We start from the raw sequence: 19080 nt of genomic DNA, 5'->3' as shown, positions 1-19080 counted from the left end.
TTTAAGAAGTGTGTTAGCTTATAATTTAACACATTCTGCCTTTCTAAGGTTTAGTGTTACGGTTTTCCTTGGGAGTTCTTGATAAATGAGTCTCCACAAAACTAAAGCTCTGGGTGACTACAGCTCTGTCACATTTCACTCATGTTGCAGTTTCTCTTGTCTTTTTTTTTTTTTTTTTATTGCCTTATTTTCAAGTTTTTAAAATCTGCTTAATATTTATTCCTGTTAAGATCTTTTGTAATCACTCAGGAAAGTCTCCTTCCCTGACCCTTTCCCTTTACAACCTGACTTTGGTCCAAGTATAGACTATCATCTTTAAGTTGACAGACATGACACTTCTAACTTGACAAGCACGATAAAACATTTACTACTGGTAGCCTAAGAGTTCAAGTATGAGCTTTTGCAGAAGAATACTGATCCAGTGATATCTTACACTCTGTAGTATCAAGCACACTGATGCTGTGTAACATAAGTTTCCATTTCAGATGAGGCAACTTCCATTTCCTTTGCCTCTACTGACCATCTCTCTGAGGCTCTGCATAGAAATCCTGCTTCACCACATGACATTTGCCTGTTGCTGAGGAGCACTGTATGCATTGCCTCCTTTGAAAATCCTGCTCACGGCTACATGATGCTTAGTGATGGTCTGCCTCAGTCCTTCAGAAGATAGATCCCAATGCTTTCTACCACACACTTTCCAGTTGCAGCATTTGTAAACTTCAAACTACATTTTTCTTTCCCTCTTCTAAGCAGACAGCACTGCCTCCAGCACTTGCTGGAACCTTTCTCTTCTCAACCATGATACCCAGCACAAACTCCCTTTGACCAGTCAGCATATAAGCTTGTGGCCCTACTGTGCCTTCTTTGAATTCAACTTTACAGATCAGAAATAGAACTGGATAAACCCCTTCTGTGATCTCCAGATTATCAAATCTCTCTTTTCAATCTTTTATCTCCCAGTATGAGCACAAACCAGCAAGCTCTGAACTTTCTTTGTTCTTGCCCTTATTTTTTTCAGACGAAGAAGCTGGCAAAATAACCCTTCTGTTGATTTGTGTCAAACCAGCATTCTCCAATCCCTCTGAACACGTTACTGAGTCCTTTTATGATGCTCTGTTTCCCCTAGAATGTGAGATTTATCTGTCTCAGAGCTGTTGTAAATGCATCTGCTAAGACTGCTACTTAATTGCACCCAAGTGTAGCAGTGACGCCTAGTTTGTAAGTGCTTCTCTGCAAATGGGAAACTCTGCACCTCATGCTAACGCATTCGTCCAGCTCTTCAAATCGTCTTGCTGATCTCTTAATATTTATTTTATCATTACCAATGCTCTGACTAATTAAGCTCTTCATACTCAAATTAGGTCTTAAAAAATCTCAAACACCATATGACTGCGTTCTCAGACATGAAAAAAGAACAAAGAGTTTAGAGCATTAAAAAACTGGAGCTTACACTGGCCAGTGGTCTTATGTATGATGAAGAAGAAAGAAATGAATATTTTCTGTGTCAGGAAACATTTAGCTAGGAAAATGGTTTTCTCGTGGTTAGAAAGTTGGTGTTATTTCACATTAGGAGAAAGATGAATGTGCAAAAGGGAACAAAGTATGTAACAGGATTAGCACTCATTTTGAAGCCACTGGTGTATTAATCTGTTAAGGATTAAGAAAGACAATGCTATATTGACTTCATAAATAAAAAAAAAAATCTTTCACTGAAGAAAGATGAATTAAAAAATACATTTTTATGAAAACTTTGTGAGTCTTGAAATATGGTCCTATAAAATAGCACATTGTCCTGATTAACTGTGAAGATTAAGAAGGAAAAGAAAATGTAGATCCAGTGACAGGAATGGCAAAGAGCTGTGCCAGGGGAGTTTCAGAGTAGGCATTAGAAAAAAATTACTTACCATAAGAGTGGTTAAACACCAGAACAACCTTTCTGGAGAGATGACCAATGCCCCACACCTGTCAGCGCTGAAGAAGCATTTGGATAATTCTGTCAGTAAACTACTTTAATTTTGGTTAGCTCTGAAGGGATCAGGTAGTTGGACCCCACGGCATTTGTATGTTCTTTCCAACTGTTCTGTTCTATTCTATTCTTTGAAAATAAGTTTTATAGCAAGAGGCAATATATTTAATTTGATCGACTGGCCGAGCCGGAAAACTCTACTGGCTATATCAACTGATTTAGTGAGACAACACCTTTTGCTATAAATCTTGCTTCTCTTATATCTTCAAATCATTTGGGCTATAAAATGCTACAACACGATTTAAGAAGTACACAATATAGACAGCAAATTCAGTTTTATGGAAAGGAGGAATTTAGAAAGATAATTTTATGAAGGGTTGAAAGTGTGATGACATTAGGTATACAGTATGGAGAACTAGAGAATAAATTACAGTAAAAATCAACAGGATAAATGAAAGTGATTAGCAAAAAAAAAAAACAAAAACAAAAAACCAACAAACATTTAAAATATTTTATTATCTTCTTTCTTTTTCCTTGATTGTTCTTCTAAAAAATCCTTGTGATAGTTTGTTTTTTTTTTTCCTTAGCTTTGATTTTATCAGTAAACAACATTGTCAATCCTTCCATTTCCAAGCAGGATATTGAAAATTTTGTTTTGTTATATATATTGGTCTCCTTTAGGTTATGATATTCAGAACTGAGATTTTTACAAAATGGCTAAAATTGATGGTTAATTCTTATGTATTTGATTTTATCATGCTTTGGGATATTATATTACCAAATAAAATTATCTTCCAAAATTACCTATTGCAAGAAATTCATGGCTTGATTCAATGTACTTTATTGAGTTGTGATATTATCGAGATAATTTATGATCATTTATGCAGATAATTTCTGTCCATTTCACTGCTGGTGTGGATCTCTTGTTAAATTTGTACCCACTTTGGCTTGGTAAACCCTCTCCACAACATGAACCAACCTTGGTCCAGACTTATGTGTCTCACATCAAAAGCAGCACTGAAATGTTGTCGCAATAAAGAGCTCTTAGTGGTGTAGTGCTAACTGGGCTAAGGGAAATTCTCACTCAAACAACAAAAACATTGACATCTTATGTAAGCTAAGGCTGGAAATTGGAAGAACCCAGTTACATTTAACAAGACTTGGGAGAGACGGTACTTATACAGAAGAGTGGGAGTTTGAAAAGTTTCCTTTCAAGCTCCACAAATTAAAGCAGACACAAAACTGTTACCATTTAGAAATGAAAAAGTATGGAGGTTGGAAATAGCAGTGGAAAATAAATTTGAAAAGAGATTTAATTTTAATGGAGAAGCTGGGTGAAAGCTAGGGACAGAAACAGACAGTACTTAGACCTGTTTGTGATGTCAAGTGGAAAGCTTAGGAGATGGACACTGGATGCTGGAGTAAGATTGATCTAACAACAGATGCAATTTAAGTGAAAAGGCTAAGGTGTTGGCAACAGGGGACTGAGATGGCATCAATTTAAAAGCAGATTTAATTTAAACAGAAAGGCCAAGGAGGTGGAAGGCGGAGACTAAAACAAAATCAATATTAAATTAGCTAAGTAGAAGCTTGAATCAAATCAGCTAGTTTAATAGAAGGGCAAGAGGTGAGTATTTGGGAGTAGATGAGCAATGCATGGACCTAAGAGATGTCAAGGAGCTGCCAATGGGAAATACACTCCCACTAAATTAGAATCATGTTTCCATTTTAGTAAGAATATTTATTACAGTAATAACTAAGCAATCTTAAAGAAAGGTGTGATTTCCAGTTTAAGGAAAATTGCAAAATTATAATTATATCTCTATTTTAAGTGAATAGTCTTTTATGTATATATTAATATGTATAAATGGGGTATGGTATATCACAGAATCACAGAATCATGGAATTGTAGGGGTTGGAAGGGACCTCTAGAGATCATCGAGACCAACCCCTCTGCCAAAGCAGGTTCCCTACACCAGGTCACACAGGTAGACATCCAGGTAAGACTTGAACATCTCCAGAGAAGGAGACTCCACCACCTCCCTGGGCAGCCTGTTCCAGTGCTCCGTCACCTCACCGTAAAGAAGTTCTTGCGCACATTTGTGCGGAACTTCCTATGCTGCAGCTTATGTCCATTTCCCCTTGTCCTGTTTCCACGTACCACTGAAAAGAGTCCGGCCTCACCACTGTGGCCCCCACACCTCAGATATTTGTAAACCTGGATAAGATCCCCTCTCAGTCTTCTTTTCTCAAGGCTGAACAGACCCAGTTCACTTAGCCTTTCTTCATAGGAGAGATGCTCCAGGCCCTTCACCATCTTTGTGGCCCTCCGTTTGACTCTTTCCAAGAGGTCCCTGTCTTTTTTGTACTGGGGAGCCCAGAACTGGACGCAGTACTCCAGATGAGGCCCTACCAGGGAAGAGTAGATGGGGAGGATCACCTCCCTCGACCTGCTGGCCACGCTCTTTTTAATGCACTCCAGGATGCCATTGGCCTTTTTGGCCACGAGGGCACACTGCTGGCTCATGGCCAACCTGTCGTCCACCAGGACACCCAGGTCCCTCTCTGCAGAGCTCCTCTCCAGCAGCTCATACCCCAGCCTGTATTACTGCATGCAACTATTCCTCCCTATATGCAAGACTCTACACTTGCTTTTGTTGAACCTCATCCAGTTTCTTACTGCCCAGCTCTCCAGCCTGTCCATGTCTTGCTGAATGGTAGCACAGCCTTCAGGCATGTCAGCCTATCCTCCCAGCTTCGTATCATCAGCAAACTTGCTGAGGGTGGCCACTATCCCCTCATCAAGGTCATTGATGAAGATGTTGAACAAGACTAGACCCAGCACAGACCCCTGAGGAACACCGCTGGTTACAAGTCTCCAGCCAGACTCTGCACCACCAACGACGACCCTCTGTGCTCTGCCAGTCAGCCAGTTCTCAGCCCACCTCACTGTCCAGTCATCTATCCCACACTTCCTCAGCTTTGTTATAAGGATCTCGTGGGAGACAGTATCAAATGCCTTTCTAAAATCAAAGTAGACTACATCTACTGCTCTTCCCCCATCCACCCAGAATGTGACAACATCATAGAAGGCCACCAGGTTGGTCGAGCATGACCTCCCCTTGGTGAACCCATGCTGACTACTCCTGATAACCTCCTTCTCTTCCAGTCGTCTGGAGATGGCATCCAGCACAAGCTGTTCCATCACCTTTCCATATCTACTCAGAATCAATAGCAGAAATGATTGATAAGAATTAGAACTGCTAAACTGGAATTTATGAGGTAGTAATGAACTAGTCTTTAAAAATCCTCCTTTCCAGTTATCAGTTTGGAAACCAACTTAAGGCAAAGGGGAGTATATATATATACACCTGTGTTTGACACACAATATGTATGTCTATATGTAATTTCTTAATTTCCTTTTTTGGATTGAAAGGGACCCCAAGGATTATGAATCTCCAATCACCCTGCCACATGCAGGGCCAACAACCTTCCCATTTAATACTAGACCAGGCTGCCCAGGGCTCCATCCAACCTGGCCTTGAACACCTCCACGAACGGGGCATCCACAACCTCTCTGTGCAGCCTGTTCCAGCACCTCACCACTCTCTCTGTAAAAAACTGAAATCCCTGAAATCCAACCTAAATCTTCCCTCCCTCAACTTAAAACCATTTCCCCTTGTCCTGCAGTTATCAACCCTTTCAAAGAGTTGATTCCCCTCCTGTTTGTAGTCTCCCTTCAGGTACTGAAAGGCTGCAATAAGGTCACCCTGCAGCCTTCTTTTCTCCAGGCTGAACAAGCCCAGCTCCCTCAGCCTGTCCTCATAAGGGAGGTGCTCCAGTCCCCTGATCATCTTTGTGCCTCTCCTCTGGACCCTCTCCAACAGCTTCCCGTCTTTCTTGTACTGGGGAATCCAGACCTGGACACAGTACTCCAGATGTGGCCTCACAAGAGCAGAGTACAGGGGGACAATCACCTCTCTGTCCCTGCTGGCCACCCCTCTTCTGATGGACCCCAGGATACCATTTGCTTTCCGAGCTGCAAGAGCACACTGCTGGCTCATGTTAAGTTTCTCATCCATCAGGACCACCAGGTCCTTCTCTGCAGGGCTGCTCTCAAGGACCGCTCCTTCCAGTCTATATAGATGACTGGGATTCCTCTGGCCCAAGTGCAAAACCTTGCACTTTGCTGTGCTGAAAATCTGTAGGTTCACCTGGGCCCACCGTTCAAGTTGAGGTCCCTCTGCATGGCATCCCTTCCTTCTACCATGTCAACCGCACCACTCAGCTTGGTGTCGTCAGCAAACTTGCTGAGGGTGCACTTGACTCCGTCACTGATGTCATTGATGAAGATGTTAAAGAGCACCAGTCCCAACACAGACCCCTGCGGGACGCCGCTCGTTACTGGCCTCCACAGGGACATAGAGCCATTGATGACCACCCTCTGTCTGTGGCTTTTCAACCAGTTTCTTATCCATCGAGTGGCCCACCCATCAAATCCCCATTCCTCCAATTTGGAGATAAGGATGTGGTGGGGGACCACATCAAAGGCCTTGCTCAAGTCCAGGTAAATGACATCGGTCGCCTTCTCCTTGTCCAGCAATGCTGTCACTCCATCATAGAAGGCCACCAGATTGGTCAAGCGTGTCCTTCCCCTGGTGAAGCCATGCTGGCTGTCTCAGATCACAAGCTCATTCCTCATGTGATCAAGCATGTCATCCAGGAGGATCTGTTCCATGATCTTCCCAGGCACAGAGGTCTCTCAGGGGACTCACCAGCCTGTAGCTCCCTGGGTCCTGCTTGCTCCCTTTCTTGTAAATGGGAGTGATGTGACCCTTCCTCCAGTCATCTGGGACCTCACCTGACAGCCACGACTTTTCAAATATGATGGAGATATATATGTATATATCACATCCATGTATGTATGTATACATTTGTATATGCATGTATTTTTCTACAAAGGTCACAATAGGTCAATATATGCTATAATACTGTTCTATTTCTCTGTTCAGACAAATATATTATCTCTTACTAAAAATGCTAAATAAAAATATTTTGCTTTCTATGCAGGCATTTCTAAATGTTTTGAATGAAGTTCCATTTAAGCCATTATACATGCTATTGTTCTCATCTACTGGTATTCCAGGGAATATCCAATTAAAATGAATTGTGGTAAAATGTGTGATGTGATACTTTTTTAATGAATTTCAGGAAAAAATCTTCATCTTGTACTTATAGGAGGAACTGTGGAAAGGCAATGGAGAACTCTTAGAATGCATCATTTACTCTTTTCCTTTAATGAAAAATAAATAAGTAGTTGGCTAAAATAAAAATAGCATCCTGACTATCATACATGTGCCAGGAAGAATAGCTTGGATTTAATACATAATTAAACATGGTATAGATAGATAAAATTAGAGGCGGTAAAAAAATGAATTCTTTACTGAAGATATTTTGCCCAAGTTGTACAGAAACTCAAGGAAAATTTTTTCAGGTTCTTTCCATCACACCTTATAGTAAAATAAGTTCAATGAAAAACTGAGCTAGTTTATGTGTCTTCTCGATGATGCTACTCTCTCATGTTTCATCTACACCATACTTGGATAATCTTACATGTTGCATTCCTCATTAAATTTACAACACTTTCAGGTAGATAGCTTCTGCTGCTGCTAGAAATATTCCAGGATCAAGACTTTCCCTTTTATATATTGTGCATTATCTATTATTTAAAGACAATCACTCAGCTAGAATGAGGTGCTCTGTAACAGACCATGGAGATTACAAGTGGAGACAAAGACTGTTTTGTACACTTTGCTAGGAGAATGAAAATGGAATGTGTATTCTGTTCTTTTTTCTTTTTTCTTTCTTTTTTTTTTTTTCTGAAATGGATTATTCATCTATGATTTGAGCAGAATAAAGAAGAGGGAATCATTCTTCAGCTGCATTTTTTATGATTGACTTATCTAGGATCAAGATGTCTTCTGCATTCTATTAATAAAATGTTATTAATATTATACAATAGTATATATGTATACAATAGTATATATAATGAATAGTGTTTATATTATTTTACAGCTTTATTTTACACTACCTTTGTTTTCTTGAGGTATATATATGCAACTGTTTCCATAGGAACAAGAACAAATTCTTGTTCAGGCAATTGTGTAATAAAATAATATTTAAAAAAAAAAAGAAAAATGCAATATGTAAATGTGAAATGTAGTGTTAATTTAAATAGTATAATGTCCCATATGTATTTGTTTCTTCATTATATACATCAGAATTCATTCTGTCAGTGTAGCGTAGGAGTGAGAATGCATTTTCACTTAATTCACACATTAAGGATAATGATAGGTTGGAGGACTATAACATCATGCAGAGTTGTTAGAATAATATGTTTATCCCTTATATTTACAGTAGAAGAAAGGAAGAAAGCTGAGCCTGATGTAAGTAGAAGAGCAAATAGATGAGTTTGCATCTAGTCAGTAAACTCTGTGGAAGCTGACATTTAACTCCACTAGATGTATGATGGGATTGGCCTGGGTTGGACTGAGGGAGCCTCCTGGATACTCCTGGTGTTATTTCCAATTGTACTTCAACCTCTTTTTTTGCTTCACAGTGGACATCTGCAACGCAATGACTGCAGCTGTTTCACCAACACAGATATCTCAGAATTGTGGGGATTTGGGTTGCTCTTCCAGATGAAAAGAAAGATGCAAATTTATTTTCAAGCCTTGCAAAAATACTGATGGTCACTATTATTTTGCAGAAATATCAAAGCCAGGTCTAGTAGCTAAACTGTTCTTTGAGTGCTGGGCAGTAAAACTTATGATCATTTTAAAAAATCTACATCAAGCATATTCATTTGCTGGCTGATAACAGTAAGTTTTGTTTTGATATCTGAAGTCACTATGAGCTAAAGCTGAGCACAGTTAGTGCTAAAGCTCAGTGATGATCTTTGCTTTTGGCTACTGTTTGGAAAGTTTCATAAGTCCTTGTTTTCAGTAAGAAAATTTAGGACAGTCGTCATCTGGGTGTGTTTGATTCTAATAAAGCCCTTCAGTTTGGAGAAGTATCCTCTATCCTGGTTGTCTTTCATATTACATGTTTTATTATAGAAATAATCTATTCTGTGAGGTAAACAGACCCAAGTATGTGGGAAACTGCAACTGATGTAAAGATATTAGTCATGTGTTCCCAAATACTAGCTAGTTGTGAATTGTGGACTTATATATAAAGGCAATAAAATAGACATGTATGAGCCTGTTGCTACTAATAGTCGTGACAATTCTTCATTCATTTTGCAAAACATAATGTATTTATAAGAAAGGCATCACTGCTGGGCATACTGTGTAGCTACAAAAATTAAATGTGAAGAAAAAAATTTTCTCTCTCATTAGATTACTGACAACAGATGTTCAATGGTATGTATAAATACAATGCCATATGTCAGATAAGGCAGTATAGTAGTTTTTCAATGTTGGTAATAATATATTTTGGTTTACTTAATATTTATATAATGACACCATATGGAGGTTCCTACAGATACCACAGTATGAATAAAATTCCTTTTTAAAACCAGATTCATCTTCATGTTCTGAAAATACAGCTGAACTCTGAATTCAGCCAGTGTAGGGGAGAGACAAAACACTGTTTATTTAATTTTGTTCTTGTGATTTCATTTGTTGGATAAAACTACTTTCCAATATGATAAATGGAAGCCCCCCACACACACACATTTTTTTTTTTAAATTTTCACTCACTTATAACAGAAGATTGAGCTTCCTTGGACTGACCTTTTGATGTTTCAGTCTTATTTTGTAATAAATGCTGAAATGACAGTTGTAGGTTTTTGATAAATCTTCCCCTCTGCTTTCACATCTTTTTCCTTACGCATTTTATGTACAACTCAGTTTCCACTTCACAAAGTAACACAGTATAGAACCATTCCTTTAGAGAGGTGGTGATGGCATGTTTATGAAACAGTGCTATTATTTCTCAAATGAAGTCCAGAAAATATTTACAAATTTAATAATTTTTAACAACGTATTTTGCCGAGTCTCCAAACTTCACTTTATTAAACCCATTCTGTAACTCTGACAGGACAGTAACAAGCTTCTGAGTTCATTTTTAGTAGAAAATGATTCACAAACAGGATAGTGACAGGCTTTTATGATTACGGATTTCACTTATTCTGTTCCTTCAAAGAGGCTTATATAGATTGATAGACCTACAAAGATAGAAATGAAAAAATGAAAGGAAGAGATATAAATAGACTTTTTCATTACGATGAATGATGGAAGGTATTAACTCCACTACAGCAGTGTGACTTTTACATGTCTTTTTTTCAATCCTTTTGACCTGCTATCATCTTCCTTCTAAGTAAAAGTTAACCACAGTCTGAAATGTAGGTAAGGTGAGCAATAGCTGGAAATAAATGTTTCCTCAAGCATTATTACTGTTCAGAAAGTGTCCATCAGCCAAAATGTCAGCCTCAAAATCTATTTAAGGACTGCACAGAGGCTAAACAGGCAGCTATTATTAATTTTTAAGTCTGCCTGACAGGTTTCAGATCAAGAACTGGGGTTAACTTGATGCACTGAGTATTGCAGAATGTAATTAGGAAAGCTTTGACTCTCAGGGGCTGGGGATTTATTCCGTGTAAATTACTGCAAAAATATGAAAGAATGACTGCATTTACCTAAGAAAAGAACCTGCTGCATCATATTAAAATTAATAAAATTGCTCTTTCGTTGCAGCTTCTTGGACTGTTATCTCAATGTAATCGCTTTATACTTTTAACTTGACTATTTTCAGGCACCGCTGCACTTCTCTTTTACATAATTTTTTTCTTCATCATGCTGCAAGTTTCCCAAATAAGTCCTGCTATTCTCAGCTAATTACCAAACCAAATCATTTTCCCACTGTGGCTTACATAGATGTTTCTCCATTTAAAACATATCTGTGGAATTGATACAAATGAGTTAACATTTGTCTTTAATACATTTATCTATAAAAATGGAGGACTCTAGAACACAAATGGGCATTAAGAAACAAATTAGCCCCAGCTGAGACACTAAAAGGCTATTTAGCTGCTTTTGATTGGATTCAGCATCTCAGAAAAAATAAAAAAAACCCACCATCACCATCAACAAAAAAATTATTTTACTCCACTTGTAAAACCTCCAAGATGTACCAGTTCTGTATCTCTGCTCCACTTCCAACACACTGCTCTTATCCTCCTCCCCCCCCCACCCCTAGGATCCTCCACCACATAAAACAAATGTATTTGCACAAGAATCTGGAAGATTATAAAGGTGTAAGTGAAAACAGTAAATTGGCACAATGCTAATGAAGGATGTAGAGCTAAAATTATACCACATGTTCCAAGATTAGTACGATGATTTTTAGTTGTACCTAACAAAACACCAAGTTGCAATTGGTAGTTCTGGAATACAAGCAGAAATTAAATGCAGATACCTGGTTTCTTTATGGAGAATGGGCAAATGGGCACTGTGTAGTTTTTAAGTTCTGGATCATCGTGGCACTTGATGTGTTTTATTTTTTAATTAATGATGTCAACTGTTATTCTCAGTGATTTAAATTTCTCTTGGAAACAAATAGCATGAAACTCTCAAAAGACAATGTCTGGCTGTCAGAGTGGACTGGGTCATGGATGTCAAAGACAGACAGACGTCCTGACACTTCTAGCATATTTTCAAGAAAATAAGGCCATTAACTTGACAACAACCCTCTTGCAAGGCCCTGAATGTAAACTGCTTATACTCTTTAGCAAGTGACTATGTTTTCCAACAATACGCTATATTTGATGTGAGTTTTGTATTACTTCAATTCATGCCTAAAACACTGATGTGTGAAGCACAGGATGAAGGACCAGACAAAAAAAGCAAAACAAAACAATTTAAAATACTTATGAAAAATGTAAAGAGTCTGTCTTCTCAGGTACAGATATATCTTTGTTTTTATGTGTGTGTGACTGTACACACAGAGTTATTTTTTAGAGTTACTGTAGTTTCTCTTGCTTATCAATCTGCCAGCCTTCCTGATCATTTAATGAAATCTCACACTTTCAGGAATTTTGTTAGCAATTGTCTCACAAAGAAAGTCTCCAGACATCAATACGAAGCCCTGCATAATGACATGACTCATCACAGCTGCATGATAAGGACAATTATCTCTTGATTTCTTTATAGTCTTTGATCCACATCTCAAGTTATATATATGACTTGCTGCCACACTATCCTTCATATTTATCTTGAACTACCAGTTCCCAACTAATGAGCAATTTCTGTCTTTCAAAGGGAACTTGTCTAGGCTCTTCCTCCTCCTTAAGTTTACATCTTATGTTAGTTCTCCAAGTTTCTCATTTACTGTTTCTCATTTACTGCACCAGTCTTTACTTTAGCCTTTTTCATAGTGTACTATGTATACTATGAAAGTGTTCTTCCCACTCAGTATTATCTGAGAATTTCCTTGATGTATTTTCTTCCCATTAAAAACCTAAATGGAAGCATTAGTAGACTTGACACTAATATCTTTTGCATTACAATGGAGAACTGAACAGAGTACTGTTTTAATGATGAAAAAACACGTTTCTTCACACTGTTTTCAATCAAAAAGTCTGTCTTTGCATCATAGTTATGAATTACTCAAATTATATTTCAATAAGACTTTGAAGATATTAGCAAATACTGTCTTGATATCTGAGTTGTTGTTTTTTTTTTTTCTACTATATTTATATCACTCGCAGGTGCCATTCCGTGCAGAAACAAACTATGGTAAGATATTTTAATGAATTTATTTATGAATAAAATTGTATGAATAAATATTTGCTTGTCCATTATTTATTCGACAGCCATAATTTGATGCTTTTCTTGGTATTGTTCAATATTTTGCTACAGACAGATCTACTGCTTAACTCCTTATATGTGAGAAGTGTCTGACATGGACACAACTTCTCTATTTTAAACAACTTGTTCTTCAGTTTGCTTCTCTTTGCTCATCCAATATAATTCCAGTCTCACTACTGGTTTTAACAACGCCTATAATAGTCATGTGGGTAACAGTGTGAGGCAGTTCTCACCATCTGTTTTCTCATAGCTTACTACCACAGCATTCAACATATTAATATTTTTCCAATGACCATTCAATGACTTTACATAAATGCTTTTTGAATGATGTTCAAATGATTTTTAAACTTTCTGAACAAAATGGGTATGTATATCAGTGTTTTCTTTATAGAAGCAGGTTAAGAACATGAGGTCAGCATTTCAGATGCATGAAAAGTGTTGAATATGTTCATCTAATTGTTAATGAGAGTGATACAGTACATTACAAATGACTTGATATGTCATCTGCATTAACTTTACTGCCAATAAAACTGTTCTTAGGAAAAACAATTAAATGTCCTCAGGAGCTTTGATTCAAGTTTAAATGTATGTATAAAAAAAACAAAGTGTATGTGCAACATGAATGACAAGCTTTTCAGCACTATACCTGGCTCATGTGAAGGGTATATCATGTAGGGTTCACAGATCCCTACAAACAAGTTCAGAAAGTACAGTCCATACACTTGTAGAACCTAAGTAAATATGTGTTTGAGTAATATTAGTTGTGTACATGAATGTCAGACTGCCACTTCTCAAGCTTTGCTCCTCTTGGTAGTTAATGCAAGACATCTCTGGAGCCACAGTACTCCAGAGATGAATAGGTGAGTATCAGTACTTACAGCTGTCCTCTTCCTCCATGAAAATACTGATCACGTAACAGGCATACACAAATCCAATCAGCTGCATGAAAGAAGAGGAAAAGTAATCATAAGAATACATTGAACACTTAATAAGCTTTTTATTACAATACCATGTAAGTACATCTATCACAGCTATATTTAGAAAAAAATTCCTCCTATTTCCTGAATTAATATGTAAATCCCAGTGCAAATGGTCACACATAGCTAAATTAAAGATACTTTCTCTCTTTCCTCATGATACATTATATTTTAAAATAATTTCTTGTTTTCCTGCCTCACTGAGATCAGCACTGATGAATGCTACTCCAAAACACTAGGTCTGAACATTGTATTAGAAAACAAAGCCCTTAGATTTTGATTTTAAGTGTTACTGTTTTTTTCTCTGGATATATTCAAGACCAGTCTGGATGCCTACCTGTGCAACCATCTGCAGGGAGTCTGCTTTGGCAGGGGGATTGGACTCAATGATCTCCAGAGTCTTCCAACCTCTGTGATTCTTAATTCTGTTATTCATACATTTGATAAATACATTTGTATGTAGATGTCCCTTATTTTACATATTTGTTTACAAATTTACCTAATTTACATATAAAAAAGAAAAAAATATTTACTGACTGCTGTGGAATTAAGTTATAGTAAAGTTATTATAGAATCCACAAGAGATGTCACTTTGTCTTGCAGAAAGTGACCCAGTGAACTGCTTGGCAATAGTTTAATTTGATATGTGAAATGTCCGGATTTTGTTAAACATTAAAATTGGAATATGATTCATCAGCATCAGGAAACACTTTATCAGAAGGGCCTGTCTTTACATCACATTCACTAGACAAGAAAAGAGCAGGTTTTCCCAAAGGACAACACAGCCAAATCATGCCATTGCTTTAACAGCAGCTTCTAGAAGAACATTCTCCTTAGCCCAGGTCTGTGTCACTTGTGTCACTCAGAGGAAGGGATTAAAATTTTTGGGACCAGAGAATAGAAACTGTGCTTGTTTGCTTTTCATATAGACAAAATCTCCTCTTATGACCATCACCAAAAAGAAGATAATTCCACTGGGAAAGGAAACCTATTAAACTGCACTGCCCAGACATGCCCATGCTTGAGAAAATACTGTTTGTGCAGCTGTACACAATTTGTGCTATCTGAAAGCCTCAAAGAGGCTGTTCATGAGAGATTTCTAAAATAACCCAGAGATTAGTTTTCAAAAAACCCTTTTTTCATTTGTTCAATACAAAAAAAAAACCTAATTAAAATAGTTCTTTTAAGGTTGTCATGGATCAAGCGCTTGAGAAAGAGGTAATTTAATGGTATCCAGACAGGTATAAGCTCCTTCACAGGCACAAAAATCACTCCAACCTGCTTTCTCATTGGGCTACACCAAGAGCTTTACAAGCAGCTCCAAGAGTGTCTGCAGACAAAAAGCTTGTCCACACAAGGGAATTCAGGGAAGTTAAGATGAATTAACTAAAGCTGTGAAATCAATGCACAGAAGATAAAGTACATTAAATCCCCGTGTGGCCTTCCCCATTCAGAAATGAAGTGGCCTCAGCTCACTGCAGCTTAATCCTCCTCCAAGGGATTGATCCTCCCCGTGGAGAATTAAGCTGCAGTACACCCAGGCTAAGTTCCCTGCGAATGAAAGCTGCCACAGTGCTGTGGCCTAGTCCTGCCAGAGCCTCCTGACTTGGCCATTCACCTCGCTGGGGTTTTGGGAAAGGAACTAGTGAGTTTAATCCAGCTTTCTTCTGGTTTTGAGCAGGCTCCAGCATCCTTGGATTTCTGAAGGGGGACAGGGTCAATTTTACTAGGGAAAAGCTACCACCTTTATCAGGTGGACACTGGGTGGATGTGTCTTTAATGTATGCAAACTGAAGCAACGTTACATAAAGGATTCCAAGGGATTGAAAAAACAATCATACTTGAGGTATATTGCTTATGCTAACTGAACACTGCACATAATTAAACTGCTATTGCATTAAGTACAATACAAATACAATAGAATAGATGGCCTTTCATTAGGGAATATCATCCATTTATTTGCACTACTTCCATTCATCACTGACAGTGTGTGATTTGACCATGTGAGTCACTTGGGTTTGTTTCTTCTCCCTAAGTATGGGACTGAAGTGTTCGGAAGCAGGCATGACAGTTCAGCCCACAATCTTCGTAGGTTAAATATTTTTGAAGGCAGCTCAACTACTTCCTTAACATTTGCCATTGCTGTACTTCATGATTTTTTTTCCTACTCAAAGTCAGGATAATGCCAGCCCTACCTCTCACCTCCTGGCATCATCTCTTTCTATTCTCATATACAATAATCCACTTGACCAAAATCATAGAATCATAGAATCATAGAATTGCTGAGGTTGGAAAAGACCTTAAAGATCATCGAGTCCAACCACAACCTCACCATACTACCCTAACTCTAACAGCCTTCCACTAAATCATCAAAAGAGGAAAGCGAAAAGCAAGCAAGCAAAAGGAGGGAAAAATACTCTAAGAGGTCTGCTCTCCAAAAATTGAGGGGCTTGGTAAACCTGACTGTCTTAACAGCTATAACAGCTTACATCTTCCTCTTTCATTACATCTTCTCCTTAATGTAAACATTTTCCCACTGGTGTTATTGCTTGGAGCACTGTTGTAATGTCTTTGCCATATCTGCTATAAAATCAGCAGCCTTTCACTGCTTATCTGTGTTTCTTTGTATTTCTTTTAATTATTAGATAAATTTTCCTTAATTAGACAGAAATCAAAGCTACTGCATACTTGTTTAAAACATAAAAGTAAAAAATGTATTTACCCCCTAAGTTAATTTTGGAGAAAACAAAAAATCAGGTCTTTAATCACACTGTACTATCATTGTAATATCATACTGCAACCCACCATATATCAAGAGCTTTCCGTAATTAAATAGGAGAACGCACTCATTTCTGAAAGAACATGGCAACAAAGAGGAAAAACAGCCCTTTGACAACAGTTGTCCAGTATATGTGCTCTGTGGTGGACAGCAATACTTGGCTTGTAAGCAATAGACTTGTAATTATAATTGGTAACTGATATCTACACTACGATTAACAAGAAGTGATGAAGTGGGAACAAATTAGACCTGTACTGAGATACTTAAACAGAGCTATGGTTACTACAGTGGAATATTTTTATAAATATATTAATTAAAATCTCCACTTTTGCTTTATTGATGGACACATTAATAAAATATTTATTCCAACAAATTACTTTTACTATCTTGATTAACCCAGCTGCTGTTTAATTAATAATGTTATGCTCATGTGAACCCATCCAGCCATCATGTTAATTGCCAATTTGCAGTGAGCTGACTGATGCGTATTGCCTGGTTTGTTGGTATTGGAAATGAAGGCTATTGGCCTGGCACCAAGTGATAGGCATAAATGTGTGTCCCCTGATAACTAGAGAAGCCATGATGCAATGACCTGGAAGATATTTAATTTGCTCATTTTGGATTTCAGTCATCTTTCAAAGGGGATGATGAAGTAGTTAGAGCAGGATGTCCAAGATATCAAATGTTGTTAGTAATTAGAGGTATAAATGGGAACTTAGAGCTTGACACAGAGAGCAATTTAGATGCCAAGTGGTCTTGACAATGTTTTTTAAAGACCTTTTGGGATCCTTGCACTGTTTTGCTCGCAGAGCCTGATCTAGTGAACTGTTTCAGAAGTCATTTGTCCATGTCACTCAGCAGAAAATGAAGTGGAAGAGGCTATTATCCTCTGCTTTCACTCATCTGCATGGTTCTTAGAGCAAAAATCCTGCTCTGGTGAGAATAAATAATACATAAAATACTCAGATATTTATCACAGCAGATACTGAGACCCCCAACAGCATCTAGTCCATCTTTCAGAAAAATCAAATAACTCTCAGAAGTCATACACTGGCCATGGTTAAAATCACAGAATGGCTTGAGTTGGAAGGGAATTTATACATCATCTAGTTCCAACCCCTCTGCTTTGGGCTAGGCTGCCACCCACTGCATCAGGCTGCCGAGGGCCCCATCCAGCCTGATCTTGAATACCTCCAGGGATGGTCATCGATAACTGCTTTAGGCAGCCTGTGCCAGTGCCTCAGCACCCTTTGAGAGAAAAATGTCCTCTAAATATCTACCTTTAATCACTCTTCTTTTAGTTAAAAACCACTCCCGTTTGTCCAATTGCTATTAGACCATGTAAAAAGTCAGTCTCCTTGTTTATAAGCTCCCTTTAGGTACAAGAAGGCCACAGTGAAGTGGCCTTCTCTTCTCCAGTCTGAACAAGCCCAGATCCCTCAGCCTTTCTTCAAAGGAGAGGTGCTCCAGCCCTCTGATCATCTCTGTGGCCCTTCTCTGGATTTACTCCAACAGCTCTACATCTTTCTGATGTTGGAGGGGCTCCAGGCCTGGATGCAGTAATCCAGGGGGCCTCTTCTTCACAATGACAGAGTAGAGAGAGAAAGTCACCTCCCTCACCCTGCTGGCCACTCCTTTTTTCATGCAGCTCAGGATATGGTTGGCCTTCCAGGCTGCAAGTGTACATTATTAGCTCATGTAAAGTTTTGGTACAAAACCTCATATTTCTTTGATGACTAGCTGGTAAACTTCACTCACATTCCCCAAATTATAATGATGAGCAAACTCAGGGTGTGGGAAACAATTGTCACCTTGTTTAAGGGACAAGGACTTTGATTTGTTGTACACAATAGGTTTTCCTATGAGTGGAACACAGGTACATTTATATAATGTTATTATCAGGACTTTTAATACGTGATATATATTCTCCTAAGAGCCTCAGATAAAAATGAAATACTAGTCTCTGTCATTTTTTTCCCTCTAGAGGACATAAATATTTCAGTCTAACTAAAATCTCTAAGCTCATGATATGGACATCTGCATGAAATACAAAAGCCTAAATTAATAGAAGTGAAATTAGATTATATAATTGTCCATCATTAAGCTCTAAGAAACTATGAAAACATGCAAGACATTTTAAAAAAACTAATCATTTGAGCAAATACATGCTGTGTTATAATTGCTTTATAAATGAATATTACTATAACATATCCTATTAAAGAAAAAAAACAAATTGTGTAAAATGTGTGTTTACTTGCAAATTAATGTATTTTAATAGTTTCTAGTTAATGTGGATTAACTTCTCTTTAGGAAAACAAGGACAAATGCAAAATTAAAAGTGTTTATTTAAATCAAGGTTATTGTTTTCAGAGTGAAATATTTTTGACTAAAATTGATTATTTAAGTAATTTTTATTTAAATCATTCTACTTGGCTTTGTTGTCATCAGCTGTGGCCTTAAAATCCACTTTCACATAATGTGATTACT

General features: G+C 37.8%; 1 protein-coding gene across 1 annotated transcript in view; it reads right to left on the bottom strand.

The window, feature by feature from the left end:
- The window catches only part of NKAIN3 (sodium/potassium transporting ATPase interacting 3), a 333313-nt gene that overhangs the window by 8577 nt on the left and 305656 nt on the right, over positions 1-19080 (bottom strand). Inside the window, exon 5 of the mRNA XM_042869844.1 lies at positions 13716-13776. Coding sequence (XP_042725778.1) covers positions 13716-13776 — 61 coding nt within the window. The remainder of the gene's footprint in view (positions 1-13715; positions 13777-19080) is intronic.

Source organism: Lagopus leucura, unplaced genomic scaffold, assembly GCF_019238085.1.
Source record: "Lagopus leucura isolate 7727_CA_CO unplaced genomic scaffold, USGS_WTPT01 Super-Scaffold_100002, whole genome shotgun sequence".
Taxonomy (NCBI): domain Eukaryota; kingdom Metazoa; phylum Chordata; class Aves; order Galliformes; family Phasianidae; genus Lagopus; species Lagopus leucura.
The sequence above is the reverse complement of the archived record's forward strand: the minus strand, read 5'-3'. Positions and strand labels throughout refer to the sequence as shown.